General features: G+C 44.1%; 2 protein-coding genes across 4 annotated transcripts in view; one reads left to right on the forward strand and one right to left on the reverse strand.

Moving 5' to 3' along the window:
- The first annotated feature begins 1,819 nt into the window (after positions 1–1,819).
- Positions 1,820–8,934, forward strand: mfsd4b (major facilitator superfamily domain containing 4B). The gene is made up of 4 exons (XM_042389791.1): positions 1,820–2,367; positions 3,834–4,002; positions 4,130–4,246; positions 5,710–8,934. Exons 1-4 carry the CDS (start codon positions 1,936–1,938, stop codon positions 7,023–7,025), a joined length of 2,034 nt encoding a protein of 677 aa, XP_042245725.1. The 5' UTR covers positions 1,820–1,935; the 3' UTR covers positions 7,026–8,934.
- Positions 8,932–18,792, reverse strand: part of rev3l (REV3 like, DNA directed polymerase zeta catalytic subunit) — a 75,785-nt gene continuing 65,924 nt past the window's right edge. For 2 of the 3 annotated variants that reach the window (XM_042389789.1, XM_042389788.1), the window contains exons 23-32: positions 18,422–18,666; positions 16,731–16,839; positions 14,916–15,122; positions 14,477–14,586; positions 13,168–13,282; positions 12,769–12,906; positions 12,110–12,300; positions 11,212–11,458; positions 9,711–9,926; positions 8,932–9,144 (exon numbers count right to left, since the gene is read on the reverse strand). In XM_042389789.1, the coding sequence (XP_042245723.1) occupies positions 9,004–9,144; positions 9,711–9,926; positions 11,212–11,458; positions 12,110–12,300; positions 12,769–12,906; positions 13,168–13,282; positions 14,477–14,586; positions 14,916–15,122; positions 16,731–16,839; positions 18,422–18,666 (1,719 nt within the window). In that variant the 3' untranslated portion in view covers positions 8,932–9,003. Of the gene's footprint in view, positions 9,145–9,710; positions 9,927–11,211; positions 11,459–12,109; positions 12,301–12,768; positions 12,907–13,167; positions 13,283–14,476; positions 14,587–14,915; positions 15,123–16,730; positions 16,840–18,421; positions 18,667–18,792 lie in introns of those variants that run through there. The other variant, XM_042389790.1, reaches the window with a different exon arrangement.

An 18,792-nucleotide genomic window follows, 5' to 3' on the forward strand; every position in this document is an offset into this window, starting at 1 on the left:
GGATGCCCTACATGTGGACGTACAAGGGGACTCCAGGGCTGCCACAGAGATAACCTGTTTAATGTTACTGTTAGTAACACTCACTGCTCATTTTAGTAGTTATTAACGTTAGTAATAACGTAATACTGCTGTAACACAAAAGCCACAATATTTATTGTGAAAAAATATGAATGCCCACTAAGTTAAAACTCCCTTTTTGACAAAAAATATGAATAGTTCAAATGTGAGTGTTTCAGACAGAATGTAATAGTGAATTTTTAGACTTATGGCCAGTTAAATGTCAGTCATAAGTACCATAAGCAAACAGGTTCTAATAAACATATCTGATATTAAATGCTACCAATCCCAATATAGTAAAAGTCCTCGTGTAATGGTGAGACATGACATGAGATAAACATTGTAACATTAGACCTGACACTAGAGGTCAGCATCTCCACCAATGAAAGTCTGACGTAGCACACATCATTTTTCAAATAGGTTTATCTGCGGACCCCCAGTATCTACACGACACACCCACATGGTTAGATTAAAGCACGAGCAGTGAGATGGTTTGGGTCAGGGGGGGCTGTCGTGTAACATGCCGTTAGGTTAATAAAATCAGGTGGGGGGTGTCATGTAGTAAAGTGGGCGTGTCGTGTAGGTCTGCCGACAAACCCTTCTGTCATTTTTAACGCGTCAGCTGAATCAGAGAGGAGGAACATGTGAAGAGGTCTTACTCAGATGTAAATTCAGGAAACTAAGAACGACCAACGACCATCTGATGAGCTGTCAGTGTCAGTGTGTGTATATTTCGCCATTGACATTAATGGGGAAGCTTGTGTGACGTGGCCTCCTGTTATTGTTTGGTTAAAATTGTCTCAGGTTCATTAGGACTTTGAGTTTCACTATGAATGAAAAGTACAAAGTACAAATTAAATGTATTATTATTTATTATTAACTAGTCGAAATTATCTGACCTGAAATTACTGATACTGGTTTGTAGTCTATGTGGTAAATGAGGTTTTATTTCCTTAGGTCAGGGCTAGACAAGTGGAGTTATGTTTGTCAGCCTATCATAGGAATAAGATGTATAAAATGCTCAATGAAAGCTGCAAACAGTGGTTGAAAATGGAAAAATATCCAGTCCAACAAGCAAAGAGTGAGTAATAACTGCAGTTTATGGCTGGTTCCGATAAAAATGATTTTGGATATTGTCCAGCCACCAAGTTGAACGGAATACTATCCTGTGTCCATTCGGAGGGTGGTTCACTTTAAAGGTCACATGTGTAGAATTTAGTGGCATCTAGTGGAACGAACTTGACAGAAATTCAATCTAATATTCATAAGTGTGTTTTAGTTAGTGTATAATCACCTGAAAATAACAATTGTTGTGTTTTCGTTACCTTAGAATGAGTTACGTTATGTCATCAACATTGTCACTACGGTAGCGACTTGTCAATCACAAGGTAACCACACCTTAAAGCATACGCTGCTTTATTGTCTATTTTACTTTTAATGGGGCCATATTTTACAAAATAAACATCATGCTGAAGTCATGAAACTAGTGATTGAGACCATAAACTCATTCAGAGAGTGTTTACTGAGGTAATAAATCAAGTGAGTAAGTAGATTTCTATACAATCTGATTTCTTTTAGCAGCCAGTGGAGTCGCCCCCTGCTGGCCATTAGAATGAATGGCGGTTTAAGACACCTCCGCATTGGCTTCACTTTCCAGACCTTGAGCCACCTGCTTGGTTGCAATCTGCAACCTCACCGCTAGATGCCACTAAATCGTACACATTGGTCCTTTAACACACCGAGTGAGCCTTTTCCTCAATAGACGATCTTTGCAATCATCCAGCCATACAGTCGCTGTTGACATACGGAGCGACTCCAGCTGTCACTCACTCAACTGTCCGGTTGTGTTCACGATGAGTGACTTCATCTTAACACTTTATGCGCAGGGAAACCTCTAAACAGGAAGCGGAGAGACGGAAAGTGCGTAATTACATCACTATCAGCTGTCTGTCGCTGTTTCTTCGGCCCGTTAACGGCACTCTGACAGCGCGCCATCACCGCCAGCAGCAGTCGGAGTCACTAATTCATAAACTGACAGGTATGTCTTCTTCCGCCGCACGACACACAGTGGTGAAAAAGAAGCACGTCCGTTTCGCCAGCATGGAGGACGACGACGACGACAACGACGACCAGGAGGAGGACACCTTGTTTGACAAGAGGAAGGACACCGGCCGAGGGCTGAAGAGTGCGCTGAAGGCGGCCAAGAGGGCGACGAAGCCGGGATGCGACGACCGGGTGGAAGTGGTCGGCGGAGGAAGCTGCGGCCGCTGGATGGTCACTCTGGCTCTCTGTGCATCCTTCCTCGGCTTGGTAACTGAAGGAGCGACATGAGATATAAAGAAAATGTGCTGTAAAAATGTCCCTACCGGGTGTAGACAGGCCTTTCCACTAACCGACATGTGTGTGGCGGCTCAGACAGTTATAAACAAGCTAGGTTGAGATATTTCTTTCGTTCATAATATACATAACATACACCTGTTTACACGCAGCCATACAGAGATTAAAATGTGGGTAAACGAGGAAAGCAAGCAGAGTAGATAGATTGATTTGATAATAATACAAGTACATGCAGGACTGCAGTCACTCAGACCTCACATATAATTACATTATCGAGGATAGAAATACGATAAAGCTAAAAGCTTATTTCCATTGTGGTCCTCTAAGAGGAAAGAGGGATGCAGATGTTCCAGTCAGACAGATGCAATAACAAACTAACTAACCAACAGACAAAGACAAAAACAGAAGAATCATACAACATGCAACTTATGATTGGCTTTCATCAACCTTTTCTTTGCCAAAAGTTTAAACTCCCTCTCAGTCTGCTGTTGCTTCAGAGACTCTGGAGAACTGCAGCCTTCCTGTCTAGATAATAACTGTTAACTTGTTTCCAAAGAATCTTTCTGACCCACGTGAATAACCTCTCCTTACTGTCTGATGTCAAATATTCATGTATATACTCAACAAGTTGGTCTAAGACACCTTTAGAGTCAAGTTATCAATCAACAATAGGCTTGTTGTAATGTGCACGTTCTGCACATTACTGAAAGTGAACGTAGCAGTATCCCGCATAGACAGGATCCACATACTTGTAAAACGTGCTCTTCAACCATGTAATCTGCATCAGATTACTGAAACCCATCTGCACACACCTGAGAGGCTGCTCACTCACTTCTGTGACTGTAACATTTATTTGCATTGGGAAAAAATGTGAAACACACAGGCTTCATTCATTCTTCAGCTAAAAAACCTGCTTCCAATTTTTTTTCTCTTTTTTTCTGTAAGAAGGCAAAACTAGACTAAATGTCACTTTGACACATTTACAACACAGTTTGATACATATTCCAGCAGTATAACATTGACTGTAAAAGTCAGACTTAAGTGTCAGTCAGTCAAAGCCTCCGTTGTGCACTGACGTTCAGTGTTTATACAAGGATAAACTCATCATACAAGAGGCAGAGAAGCCACTTTCTCTGCCTCAATGGACCAGAATGCAGTGCAGCCATGCAAGACATGTTGCATTCAACATGCTGTCGCTGCCACTCTGCACCTACATAAGTAAGTTACAGCAAGGTTAGGCAGCGTGCTCAGTATAGGTATTTGAAGAGGGAGTTTGAGGGAGCGCAAGTGGACAGAAAAACATTTAAATACATCCTGCGACGCTCCAAACATCACGGATTGATCATATGTAATGATTTCCATGGGCCGATCACATATGCGGTATTGTCTCCTGTTACAAATGTTATCCTCCCATCGTGAATGATCTCTTGTTTTTCTAGGGGATGAGTATCTCAGTTCTTGGCCCTACATTTGAGGACCTGGCTGTGAACGTGAAGAAGAACATCAGCAACATCTCCTACATCTTTGTCGGTCGTTCTGCAGGCTACATCGGCGGCTCCCTCTTAGGAGGCGTTCTCTTTGACTGCATGAACCCCCATATTCTGCTAGGTAACCCTTCACCAACGAGTAGAACCTGCTCCGTAGCTGTCATGTATCCTCTAAGCCGTTGTAACCACACTGTGACACTTTGTCTACTAAAATCCATTCTTTTCTCTCTGATGATGTCTCCCTACAGGATTTTCAATGCTGGTCACAGCGTTTGGAATGTGTGCTATCCCTTTCTGCAAGCAGGCTCTGCTCCTCACAGGGCTCATGTCCAGTATTGGGATCTCTATGGGTGTTCTGGATACAGGTAAGACAACACTTCTGAGAGCATAAAGCTAGTGGTGCAGTATTAGCCTGTCGAATTCAGCATATTCCTTTATTTGAGGTCAAAGGAGATTGGTGAAGGAAAGTTTCTCACACCAGAGAGGCTGCTGATCAGTAGCTATTGGTCAAACCAGTGGAACCAGTTACACAGTGAAGGTGGGAGGATAACTGAGTGGGCGTGGCATTCAGATTAAGTTGCCTATCAAGCCAGTGGGGCCAGCCATTGTAGCTTAGCCTGAGCAGATAAAATGAAGATAAAAGGCCGGGTCATGACGCTGATCAGAAGTGCTTTAAAAGCATAGTTGGCCAGAAAAAGAAGTTTTCTGATTAAACTATTTGTAAGACTGGTGGAGTTAGATAAGCAAAGATGACAGCTGGATTAGTGAGCGGGCCGTTGCATTGAGATGAAACTGCCTATCAAGTCAGCAGATAGAGTGTAGATGTACGATATAACTTCTATTAATCCTCACAGGTATCAAGGGCAACAGTTTTTATCATTTGTGCACAGCAAATGAATAATTAGCTTCCTCTCATTGATAATTCACACTCTAAAATGACTTAAAGGCCCAACACACGAGAGAGGAAATGAAGAAACACGATTTTAGAGAAATTAGAAGTCCTCTGAACCATCATAGGAAGTGACATCTGTTTCCCATGACGGCGGCACAGCTGGATCAGCTGTCAGTCGGCTTTTACGGCTCTGTAGTCACTTTGATGCTTTTGTCTTTTCTCTCTGTATATTTTCTCTTTAAACTGCTTGAAAAACACCCAATACACCAATAAAAAATACATAAAAAATTGGACAAATGATGTATTTGCCCAAATGTTTAGAGGGACTGGGAATATAAATCTCACATCAAACTAGTTGTAATTTGAGTTGGTTCTTTTTATTTGTCCCTGCGGTGGTGATGTGATGTGGTGTCAGAGCAGCATCCAAACATAAACAGATTTCCAGTAAAGGGGGGCGTGTCAGTCCGGTAAAACACTTCAGTGAAGGGCAGAAATAAGAGAAGAGGAACAGCCTTCATCGTTGTTTACTTTGCATCAACGTTAACACTTTAACTCACTAGTAGAACATGACCAGGGTGTGAACTGCACCATCAAACCTTTTTACTTATGCTGAGGTATAATGATGCTAACATCAACCCTAACCCATAATGATGTCATCCTTAATGTTATTGCATTGTTGTGTGTTTTTATACTGTTCACTAACTGCTAATAGTGACCTCTGCTGACCAGCTTTTGCTGCTGGTGCACACATGCTGCTGTATAATGCTTTTTATTTTAGTTGTGCACAAGTTAATCATTTAAAGGTACAAATGACTAATGTGTGTGTATCAATAATTAAACATTTTACACCTGATATCTGCTGATCTCTGTACTTTTAAACTGTTAGGAAATACTACAGCGGTTGTAATGAATGTGTTTTTCTCTTCTCTCCGTCAGGTGGGAACGTCCTCATACTGAACACGTGGGGCGAGCAGGCTGGACCTCACATGCAGGCTCTGCACTTCAGCTTTGCAGCCGGGGCCTTCGTGTCTCCCATCATAGCCAAGCTGCTGTTCGGACCCGACATGAACACCAGCAGCCCAGGAGTCGTACCGACCAACGCTACGCCTCGTCTCACCGCGGAACAACTTACCAAATCCCCCGACGCTCACACCATCTTCCACTATGTCCACAGCAGGAGCAGCACCCTCAAATCCATGTGGGCCTACATTGTGATCGGCTCCTTCGTCTTCCTCATCTCTATCCTCTTCTTCATGCTTTCCTCTCGCAGCAGCACGTCACGTGAAAAAGCCCGTACAGCGTCAGGAAAGCCCCTGGTGGCCAAACATCACATGGCTCTCGTTGTCCTTCTCTTCTTCTTCTTCTTTGCCTATGTAGGCGCCGAGGTAGCATATGGCTCCTTCATCTTCACCTTCGCCAAGGACTACGCACAGATGGATCAGTCCCAGGCAGCCGGGCTGAACTCTTTGTTCTGGGCAGCATTTGCTGCCTGCAGGGGGCTGGCCATCTTCTTTGCTGCCTGCATGTACCCGGGCACCATGATCCTGCTCAGCCTGGTGGGCTCCACTGTGTCCTCTCTGCTTCTCTGCCTCTTCAGCCGGGAGAAGGTGGCGCTGTGGGTTTGCACGGGCCTCTACGGGGCGTCCATGGCCACCACCTTCCCCAGCGGCATCTCCTGGGTGGAGCAGTACACCACGGTGACGGGCCACACGGCGGCCGTCTTCGTGGTGGGAGCAGCGCTGGGCGAGATGGTGCTGCCCGCCCTTCTAGGCTTCCTGCACGGGAAGTTCCAGGATCACCCCCTGCTGATGTACCTGTCGCTCATCACCGCCACCTTCACCTCCATCCTCTTCCCCGTCATGTACAAGCTAGCATCGGCCCCCAGCGGCCAGAGCAGGAAGCCCCGCGTCAGGGGCCGACCTAATGCTGACGACAGCGAATACCGCCAGGCGCTGCTGGATTCAGGAGCCAACGACGAGGAGGAGGAGGACGAGGAGGAGAACGAGGCCGATCAGTGGAACGACGCAGACTTTGAGGTTATTGAGATGGACGACACAGCCAGTCTTATCAGCTCGCCCAGCAAAACCTCCTCTCCTCCTGACGTCACCGGTCTGATGGGTGCCTCTTCCCCCTCTAACACCCAGGTCACCGAGCCTGCAGGCGGAGCCTCGTTCTCAGACACCATCTCCCTGGTCGGAGACTCACCCAGACGCAAACTGCTGCTCTCTCTGGAGAGAGAGAAGAGAGACTGAAACCTCCTCCTGTGACCCCATAAGTGCTGTTGATCTCTCACTGAACTCAACATGTCTGTGCTGATTTGTTGTCCAGAACCTGAAATCTTTAACATTTATGTACAGTTGTTTTTTTTTTAAGATTATTTTTTGGGGGCATTTTTGCTTTTATTGGACGGCGGGCAGCGAAGAGGCAGACAGGAAACAAAGGGAGAGAGAGATGAGACATGCAACAAAGGTCCGTGGCTGGAATCAAAGCAGGGACGCTGTGGTTACTACCTGGGCGCTCCATTTATGTACAGTTCAGATGATTTACTATGCAGTGAACGCAACACTGGCTACTGACTGAAACGTGCAGCTTCTAAACCTCCCACATGTCCACTGAAGGTTTAGGTTTGCACAATCAGCATCTTTTAAAGCTTTTTGAGCCCTCATTGATGATGAAGGATGAGTTTTGAACTATGTGCTGTACTACGGAATGTTTGAAATAATGAAAGCTGATTTTCTAATGTTGTCCCGATTCCCTCCACAGTGAGGTCAAAGGTCAGGGTAGGTAGTGTAACAGAAGTCCCAGGGCTGGTAGGAATTCAGTGCCTTGCTCAAGGACGCTTGAGCAGAGTGGATGTTTGTTGACGGGGAAACATTCACCCTCTTCATCATCATCATCATCACACCACCCTGCCGCCAAACTGATCTTTACAGATGTTCTTTCATTTTGCACTATTAGTGACTTTACAGCAGAAAACGTGTGTGATGATGTGAATGAAGTGGTTTTTTTGTTGCACTAGACCTGATTGTTGATCTGTTTGTATGTCATGTACTGTAACGTCATGTGGCTTGTGGTTCTCTAAAAAAAAAAATCACCTGTTGACAGCGAGTCATCTTTTGAATTTTTAAATACAATCATTGAAAGAAGGCATTTTAATACATTGACTTTTTATTATATCAATCTCAAAGTTCCACCCACAGTAATGTCCATTAAAAACAAACAAAAAAAACACCTCCTTCATTATCATTTTTTTACATTTATACAAATACACAGATCCTGTGTACGGCTGTACGGGGAATTGAAGATTGGATCTTGACGTGATTTGATGACAGGTTTTTGCACCAAGAATTGGAAACGTACACAAAACCATAAATGCACAAGGAAATAATAGACTCTTCATGACATAAATTATCAAAATACAGTATTGCAACAGTCCCAGATTTTTTTTTTTAAAAAAAAACTGAAATTGATTCCAGTTCTCACACTCTGTAGATAAGAGTATGAGGTGTCAAATCTGCCTAAATGGACATCAATACAATCAAGGTTAAAAGAAACATGAAAAATGGCACCCTTCAACAGAATGCATAAAAAAAAAATATGATTTGATTGCATTCATGGCCGGAGCTTAAGTTTGTTTGATACTAATGCACAGTGAGATTATAGATGGAGCTATACAGGAACTATTTACAACAGACTGCAGTTGATATAAAAATGAAGAAAAGTCAATTAGTGGTTTGAATGTAGTTTTGTCTTGACATTTATAAGGAGCTCCTTAAAAACCAAGGACTTCAAACTGCTACAGCGCATACAAGATACAATTCATCCTTGATTGGACTGCACGTAGTTCCATGACAGGCGGTCTGTAGCTGTGTCACCACCGACACCAGCCTCACTCAGCCCATAGCAGCTAATGGAGATGGCAGCAAACAAGACAAACACAAGCCGAGGGGATGGGGGGGGAGGGGGCACACTCCCTCCCCCCCCACAGCCTCCTCACAGGAGGCCCAAACCAGACGAGTCTGCACACGCAGAGAAATACTTGTATAACAAATAACAATTACAAGACAGAATGAAAACCCAACAGGGTTCAATCGAAGCACCATTTAAACAATTTCAACCGAATGGACAATCAAACACTGAGATGGGAAAGGGGGGGCGGGGGGGAGGGGAGGGGGAGGGGCAGCGATTAGCACCAAATCAAGGGGGGGGAGCTCCCATGTCAGGAGCCAATCAGAACTGCTCCAGCAGCTGTCGGAGGTAGGGGGCCTTGGAGAGCTGTCTGTTGACGCGGGACAGCTTGTAGAGAACGGGACAGTCCAGGGACACACAGGGCACCTGCCGCTCTGCACAGCCACTGCAGTTCCTACAGATCTGGAGACACACAAGAGTCAAATCACACTTCTGCTGTTGTTTTTGTCTCTATAACTCTAAAAACAAGCCATGCTGACTGGTTCAAAGGTCTATAAATACTCAACCATGAAAAAATATATATTGTTACAAAAATATTGCACAAGTAGGACAGATACTGAATATCTGGCTCTCTGACCACTGACAGGCAGGAGGGTGACTTCCCACCAGCATGCTGTTGATTTCTGCACTTTTACAATATTCTTATAGAAATACTCTTCACTGATTTAAGAATGAAAGGGGAGATTTTTCTGCTTTAACCTCTCAAATATCAAGAAAGCAGCTGATGCCCATTTCTCAAAATTCAGACTTTTTCCTATGAAATCTTGCATATAGAGCATAACTGTCAGTGGAATCTTATTCTGAGGAAATGATTTTACTGTCATCATCACACAAATTGTTGCTAAAATAAGTTAGTGAAATTTTGTTGTACTGTATATGTGTGAGTACTCTTACCTCGCCCAGCCTTACATGCATGTATTCATTTTGAAGAGAGAGATTGTTTAAAGTAAATACACGTGCTCTCTCACCTTCAGCAGCTGGTCTTGCTGACTCTCCCACTGCCTCATGTCCTGGTAGAGTGTGACAGCAACGCGCTGCGGCTCGGCGCGGCATCGCGAGCACACGCCCAGCTGGGTCAGCTCGTCACACACGGGGCAGTGAAGCGTGGTAAAGTACTGGGAAATGGTTCCCTTCCTCCCCACTTCCTCTCCACCCACTGCTGCGGAGCAGGAAGCCTTCTGGATCTGCAGAGACCAGAGAAGGACAACCGACACTGAAAACAGCAGTCTGCATACAACCAATCATTATATAGGGTAGGTTTCTCTTCTCAGGGAGGTCAGACTCAGGTTTACTCAGTGACATGTTAGTTCTGTTCATCTGGACAGCTCAGCTTAACTTTCAACACTGTCAGGTGCAGTCCACTTATCAGACTGCAGCCCTCTGGAGTTTTCTTGCAAACATGTTTACAGTCTGTTTGTCATTAGCTAGCAGTCGTCTGCTTTTTTCTTCCATGTTGGCAACTTGGCACAATGCTACATTTTTTGGTTATCAGTGGAAGAGTTTAAAACTGCTACCAGGAAACATACAACCACATAGGTGGAGGTTTAAAATGCTTTGTGAAGTTTTACTGTGTAGACAAGAGACTTAGTTTTGTGTTATCAGTCAATTTCAGAGTTTTTTTATGGTATTCAAGCATGATATGGTAACCTGTCAGTAAAGTTCAAGTCTAAACTCATTCATCTTGTTCATTATGGGCAGGGTCTGTGCTTAGAGAGGCACAGAATATAACCCTTCACTCTGAATAAGAGTGTTTACCTTCTGGCCGACGGTTTCCAAAATGCATCCTTCCATTAACATTTGAAACAGCAGCAGTTAAAACTTAAATGGTCACACAGCAGGGTCGACACTGGCATGTGACAAACTCTAGTGCAATATTCTGGTACAATGTGTAGTATAGTTTCACTGCTGTTTTTTAAATGTATATTAATATATGGAAGGTTGGGAGGATGCGGAGGTTTGCAGCTCTACCAGCAGAGGGCGCGAGTGCTCTGTCAGAGAACATCCTGACTTCAGTATTGACACAAAGAGCAGCTCAGCAGCGCTGCTGTTTGATGAGTCTCATTCGATCCTCAGTGAGAGGCAGAGGATGTTTTCTCTTCCTCCTTTGTTCTCTCTTCACTACAGACCCTGAATAAAAAGACCCTCTAGTAGTATGTTGATAGAAATGGATGTAAGGGGCAACATTTATCTCTCTCACTTCACAGCAGTGAGACATCTGTCACTAATCAAACACAGAAGCTCATTAATCAGTAAATACGTCTCCAAACTTGAGCTCATACAGATTTATGTGTCCCCAAAAACATTCGCTTTCTTCTTTTATTCTGAAGCTTGTAAAGTTTTCATGTGAATTATCATCCGACACTGATCTGCATTTTTTTGCTCTACGTTGCAGAGGGAAGATAAAACTCATGATGGCTGCTCGTTTCCTGACATGAAATGAAATGTGTGTGTGTGTGTGTGAGGTCTCACCCTGGGGAGCTCCTGGTACCAGCTGAACACGTCCACTCCGATCAGCTGGAACATGCGGGCCAACGGCGGCAGGATCTGCTTGGTGATGTAGTAGGTGGCGTTGAGGCGCAGGCTGGGGTCCTGCAGCGCCTCCATGGGCCGACGCACCAGCTGGATGAGGGGCACGCCGGGCATCCCGTACACGATGACGTAGGGCACCCGCTCACCCACGCGTGGCTCCAAGCGGCGGTCGTACGCCATCATGCGCCTGGTCAGCGATGGAACATAAAAGAGCTGATCACAACTTCTACTATAAATGACTCAAATAATAATCAAATCGAAATTTATTGTTCAATTATTTACCAGATAAAACATTTTATAATAAACACATCAAGAATCAAGCGGCCTGCTTCTTTGTGTGCTGAGGCTGTACAGATAAACTGTACTAGTGCTCATGAATGAGGCTGAATATTTCCATCTTATCCATGCCTCTGAAATCCGATTTTTTCACCCATTAAGAGCCGGGTTGCCTAGCAACAGAATCAGGTACTGTACACGCAGGCTAGTGCAGCCAGACAATGAGCACTGTGGGGAAGGAGTAATTGGATTCACACAGAGTACTGTAACTGTAGTTGACAGCAAGGTCTTTCTCCCTGTCCTGCACACGCACACACACACACACACACACACACACACACACACACACACACACACACACACACACACACACACACACACACACACACACAGTCAACAAGCAAACATATTCATCCAAGTGAAACTAAGGACTTCCTCTGTTTTTCTTGGCGTGCTGTTTCTCTGCATGTGGCTTTTCTCTAAATGCCTGCTGACAATGTGCTGTCACACCTCCTCAGACACATACACGTGAACACACACACACACACACACACACACACACCTGGTGAGCTCCAGCGCGGGGACGCAGGCTCCGGGCCGGTACGAGCTGCTGCCTCGGTACTCCTTGGCGAAGGTCAGGTCCTGCATGCTGGCCCGGCCGTCCAGGACCTTCAAACACTGACGCTGAACGAACTGCTTCACCTGGCTGATGTCCCTCGTCTCAAACAGCAGCTTAATGGAACGCTCCAGAATCTGAGGAGGACGTGAATGAATGAAACAGACACATGATTAGTCAATAACAATGTTTAAAAGTTTTAAAATAAATTGTCTGATTGACAGAGAGGAACCAGCTGACGAATGAATTCAGGGATTCATAGAAACATAAGAAAAACACAAATATAAGTGTGACTTGCAGTTGAATCTCATGATACTGAAATATAATTAGAAGAGAAATGTCTGTGTGTGGCTCAGAAAGCTGCAGTCTAAATAGCAGAATTATCAGCGGGACGAGTCAGTGTCTAGACCAGACAACACAAACAGCCTCGCTGAGCAGGCAGGGACCTTTTCACTGATTGACACGTGTGAAGCGGTCTGAGTAAACGAGAGCGGGAAGAGAGCTGGCACGGCTGTGATTGGTGTAGAGCGTGGAGAAACAAGGGGAGGGGGGAGGGAGGAGGAGGAGGAGGAGGAGGAGGAGGGAGTTGGTGGTTTGCCTGTTACCTTGGAAACAGCGGGGCAGCCATCGCGGCGCACTGTCTCGATCCCTTTGGCGTCAAACACGGGCTCCTTTTGGTCAAGGTTCTCGTACATGTAGCCCACGTAGCGCTTCTTTGTCTGCAGCACGCAGGGCAGGTACACCTGGGAGACACACACACACACACACACACACACACACACACACACACACAGAAGAGATGAAAAATGACTTCAAATGTGTGTACATTTGCAGATGGAGAGAGAACACTGGCACAGACGCAAATCCAAATCTGAGTGTAAAGACACAAGCTGCTCTGTGTGTGTGTGTGTGTGTGCGTGTGTATGTGTGTGTGTGTGTGCGTGTGTGTGTGTGTGTGTGCGTGTGTGTGTGTGTGTGTGTTCCTGTGCTGATGAAGCATTTACCTTCTCAAACTTGAGCTTGACAGGCTTGGGGTTGGTTGCAGTCACAGCCTCTGCGATCTCGTTGCCTATCTTGAAGGCCTGCTCTTTGGTGGCTCCCTTCAGCAAAACAAACATGCTGCGAAACACATAAAAGATACAAACATCAGCTCATTAGAGTCCATCTGTGCTGTAAGTCTCCGTCACTTCAGTCAGCTCCTACAGAGCCGTGTCGCCCCGGGCGGCCTAGAGGTTTAAGGCTTCGACCGTGAACCGCAGCTTCCCCAGTTCACGTCTTGTGGGTGGGTGGCCTTCGCTGCGTGTCATTTCTCACCTCTCTGTTCCCTCTTTACTTCCTCTCTCTGTTGTTGACTGTCGAATAAAGAAGTAAAAAATAACCACAAATACCCCAAAAATCAGCTGAGGGAAGTCTAGTCCATATTCATGAAGAATCCCTTCTTGGAGTCTCACTGTGAGTTAAACTAAACACTCTGCCTCAGAGTTAGATTCAAGAGTTATTTATGAAGCACCTATGAAACACTTTTATATGTAGGCTTTATATGTATACACAATTAATCAATGGAACTAAGCTATCCAGGGTATACATGCAGAAATATAAGATATTATATTGTAAAATTATAAATAACTACTATATGATAATGATATTTGGCATATTGTTGCATACTCTGTGCTGCTCTACAGCTGACCACCAGTGTGAGCATCATACAGACCCTCTCTCTCTCCTGTGCTCTGTGTGTTGGGAATGTGCACGTGGGTCAGAGTTTCCGTACAGGTGTGCACATTCTCCTGTCAAGTTTGTTTTTACAAATTCCAACTTCTTCTTGGGAAGTGATGTATGTTATGCTTGTATGCTTCCTGGCTGATGTGATTTAGTTTAATTACCAAAGTGCAAAAGAGACAAAAAGTTGATTCCTGCCATCTTTTAATTGCAACGCTACAGTAATAACAAGTCTCCACATCACTGCCTGGCAAATAGTCGCAGCGTTTGGATGTGAGAATTAATTAGCGCCTTCCAGATGGTTGTCAAAACAATAAGAAATGTAATGACATGTAACATCGACGTGTGTGATTGTTGAAAATGTTCTGTGAGAACACAGCTCAGGTGCGATCAGAGCCTCTCACATCATCACAACATAGTGACACATCAGCTGAGCTGCTGGCCGTGTGAACACAGGATGAGACACAGCAAACTGAAATGATAAGTGTGCGTCAGTTGTGTCTGACGTGAGTTTATATCAGTCATAATGAGCATGTGTGGACCTGCTGCTGCTCTGATGAACAACAGTGACTGTATGGAACATAAACCGTTTACCTGTCAGTGTCTCCATACACAACACGCGCTCCCCATTTCTTAGTGTCATTGACCAGCTTGATGGCTCTCTCCAGTGTCTCTCTGGCTTTGTGGACGATGCTGTCTCCAACCTGGAGACCACAAATGAAAACTTTGTGTTTTTGTGCGTTTTCTCCCTGAAATCACAGTCCAGGTCTTTTTTTTATATTATATATTTTATATTATAGACTAGAAATGCTTTTTCCCATGAAACTATGTGGTGTAACATCCGTTCCTCTTCTCCAAAAGAAGCACAGATGGGTTCAAATACGGTGAATGAGTTGGAATTTGAAAACACAGCCAAAACAAAGCTTTCCCCAGTCTTTGCTGTCTCAACTTTTTCCACTGAGGTTTGAGTCTGAATCCAAGCATGGTAGTGAGCCTTCCTCAGACAGCTGATGGTCACATTTGATGATCTTACCTCCACGCTGGGCATGCGCCCGGAGTAGTTGGCCGCGGCGTAGCCGAAGGTGACGTTGGCGATGAGCTTGAGTCCGAGCTGCCGGGCGTCCAGCAGCTTCATCAGGGCTTTGTCCTGCTTGTAGGATTTCATGGACTGCTTCACCATGATACGTGTGTTGAGGATTTCTTCCAGCATGCTGGGCACCACGCCTTTACGCACCGAGGACTGGACACAAACGACAAACAAAAGGGTTTAAGGTGATTGTAACTTACAAGTCTCTATGAATTATGGGTTGTAAGATAGTTTTGTCCCTTCAAGTGATACATATCAGGCTCATATTTATCAAGTATTTTAGAGGGAAGTTATCAGAGTGACTCATGTTTGGTCCTACTTTTAAAGGAGTAAATGAATGTAATCAACTTTAACTAGGATATCACTCCTACAGTATCTCTGCTAATATGTAGCAGAACTCCAGAGGGGTCCTAACATCTTGAGGAGTCACCAGGGGACATTTTTGGAAAAGCTTGATGACATTAAGTTTATTTTAGAAACATTGTTCTGACAAAAAAATGAATGATTGTTGTGAGTGACGGTCTTTACAACCCTATGCTTTTTGGCAACAGAGAAAATGCAGCTTTGCAACAGTGATAATATAAGTCTTTGTCAACCAGTACTGTTGGCAACAAAAATGACACATTGATGGTTCTTACAGCACCTCAGATAGATATTTGTGCAGCCAATCAGAGTGACGTAATGGAAACACAATATTACAGCCCAGAGCTTTTATAGGTAATGTGTTGAGTTAACTTTCACATTGTTTTACACTGTATATACATACATAATTTCTAGATTTTTTCCAAATACTCCACACTGCAACTGTCAGAAAAACTACAATATACTATTATAACGTCTAAAACAACACACCACACTCTTAGTAGGAGTCAGTGTAGGAAGCTTCAGAAATTAAGTCCTATTCTGAGTGAGGAATGTTCCCAGTCCTAGTTTAACTTCCAGTGCAGTTCCTGCCAGTGATTCTGAGTTGCTTGATAAAGGTTTTTGATCAATGTAAAGAAAAAATGATAATATATAATATAATATTTTTCCTCATTAGCTCTATTCTTTCTGTCAAGCTTAACATAAGTGTCACAAGGATGACAACACCATGAAAAAGATCATTAATCATGTTTTTACAAAATCAAACTCATCCCCAAATGAAAGTTTAAAGTCCATACATACTGTATTTAGAGGATATACAGTACACAGAGAATGATGTGATATGTTTTGATAAGCTTGTCTTATTGACATAGGCGGAGTATGGGTGACATCCCAGAATAGAAATAATTCAAAGCACCCAGTGTTTTGATTGGCATTCTTTGGCATTTACACTGATGTTTCACATTTACATTCCACAGTTGACGCTATGCAACTCTACTCTAATAGTTGGGCTCTTGAGGACGCATCTAACAAACACAGTAGTGGAATAGAAAGATAACAAAGCCGGCTTCACAACATCTGGCTAGTTTTAGTCAAAATCCAGCTGTAGAGAAACAAAAACATAGTCCGACTAAACCTTCTGTGCCTTTCCTTCCCTTCTGTGCCTGTGTGTTATGTAATGAGAGTAAGGGACAGCAGCCAGGCAGCGCCGAGCAATGAGTGAATGAATTAAATTAATGAATGGAGGGACGTAGAGCGTGAAGTGGAGTTTCTGCGGACGTGCTCGGCCTTCACATTAATAAACTTGCACTGCTGGAGGACTCGGAGATGACTCTTAATGGGGCCGCTGTGTGTTAAGTGTGTGGTGGGGGAGGGTGGGGGGGTCAGGGGGTGCTGTACCTTGACGAAGGCAACGCCGTTAGGTGACACGGTGATGTCGTTGCGGAGCTGGTAGAGGAGGTCAGGAGGAACCCGCAGGGATGTGCAGCCGAACTTAAACTCATCAGGCCTGAAACAAAGACACGTGTAAGAATATCATTCAAGAAAAGAAATCATCCTTTTCCAGTAGTTAGTTGTTACTTCCTCTTATCACAGGGCTGCTCGCAGCACTGCAGCATCTTCACTCAGCTGCCACTGAAACACCAAAGAGTGACTTAATAGTTATGTCTGCTGTACTGCGGTGTTGATGTGCCTGGGAGCTGCTTCTCTCACTGCCTGCAGCCTCACTGTAGCAGGAAGCCGTCTGAACTTTGGAGCTACACCAGCAACAGCCAAACCTCTTCTACTGAGTATTAATACCTTACTACCACCTGTGGATTTGGTCAAATATGGTCAAAAGATAAGTCAAGATGACATGACTAGCATACAAACAACGTACAGAGTGATGATTCTTCAACTAACTGATTCATTGTTTAGTCTAGGGATTGTTGGGGTTGGGCTCCTCAAATCTCAGGAGGATGCAAGACAATTAATGAGATAGAGAGAAAGATAAACATGGTTCTGTTGCACAATTCATATTAAGATTTTCCTGACTTTTCTCTAAATATTGGATTGTTTTACCTCTTCAGGTCTCTAACAGTTAGTCTGTAAAATACTGGAACGTTAAGTCATCACAATTTCCCAGCATCCAAGCTGATGTCTTCAAATTGCTTAAGATATTTACAATGACATCACACAGAGAAAGCATCATATTCTCACATCTGGAGCCAGAAAGTTTTCTAACTGATCATTCAATTTCTACTGATCGACTAATGAGTTAATCCACTAATCATTCTCACACAAATCTGGAGCAAATATTTCAGCCTTTTCTGCATGTTCCATTATTTGGAATTTACATTTATTGCATTGATAGTTGATTAATCAATAAAAGCTCTAATGCAGCTTTGGTGCAGCGACTCAACAAAATCTGAATATCAAATTTCATTCTACAAATGCTAGTGTAGTTTAAAATCAAACGCATAAAAAACAGGACTTACTCCTGCAGAAAATGTGTAGTAATGATAACAGGATGAATCACTGCAAATATCTAGAGGTCAGTCAGCTGAAAACCACAATGCTCGAATAACATCTAACATGGTATGAGGCTGACGCAGACATGACTGTTAGATTTAAAAGAAATATTGTATCACTTATAATGAATCAAACACATGAACTGTAGTGCAACTGTAGTGAAACTAGTCCACTGGTCTGCTAACTACTGCAGCTGACATTGATATTCTGAAATAGTAAACTACCCTCTGGGCTAATTTACCACTTTCTACTCTGCTGAGGATGAGGAGCATAAAGCCAGCATACGTCTTTTTTTCTTTTACCTTGGGGTAGCAGACATATACATGTTGAAAAGAAGTGTTCACGGCTCCCGCTGTTGCTATGCAACTACAGTAATCCCCTTGAAAAAAATGAAATATTTCCTAACTTCTATCTCTCGCTGCTCTGAGCTGTGAACAACATGCCGAGCTCTGACTGTGTCTGTTCCATTAAAAATAATGAGGGAGGGAAGGCGGCGCTGGATGGAGACTTTCCTGGCAGACGTGCAACCTAAGCAAGTTCGGGTACACGCTTGTAGGTGTGTGGGCCTGTCATGTCCTTACGTTCCCAGACTGTCCACGTGGCCGAGGCAAGTGGAGAAGCAGTAGTTGTACGCGATAATGATGGAGGGGTAGAGCGACTGGAAGTCCAGAACAATCACGGAGTTGCTGTAGAAACGCGACTCGGGCTCCATCACCAGGGGGATGCACTGCGGAGCCCTCTGCTGGGCTCGCTGCTGGATGCTGGGCGTCACAGGGATGTAGTTCAGCGGCTTGGCCACGCGTAACATCATGGACTCGACGCGGTACTGCAGGGACGAGAGCAGGAGGGAGCGCAAGGAGTATGATCATTATTCATTTTTTTCATTTGTTTCCACTGTGCTAAAATTTGCTGTGATAATCACTATTAATTCATTGATACTGTCCATTTACAA

This window comes from Thunnus maccoyii, chromosome 17 (assembly GCF_910596095.1).
Source record: "Thunnus maccoyii chromosome 17, fThuMac1.1, whole genome shotgun sequence".
Lineage (NCBI taxonomy): Eukaryota > Metazoa > Chordata > Actinopteri > Scombriformes > Scombridae > Thunnus > Thunnus maccoyii.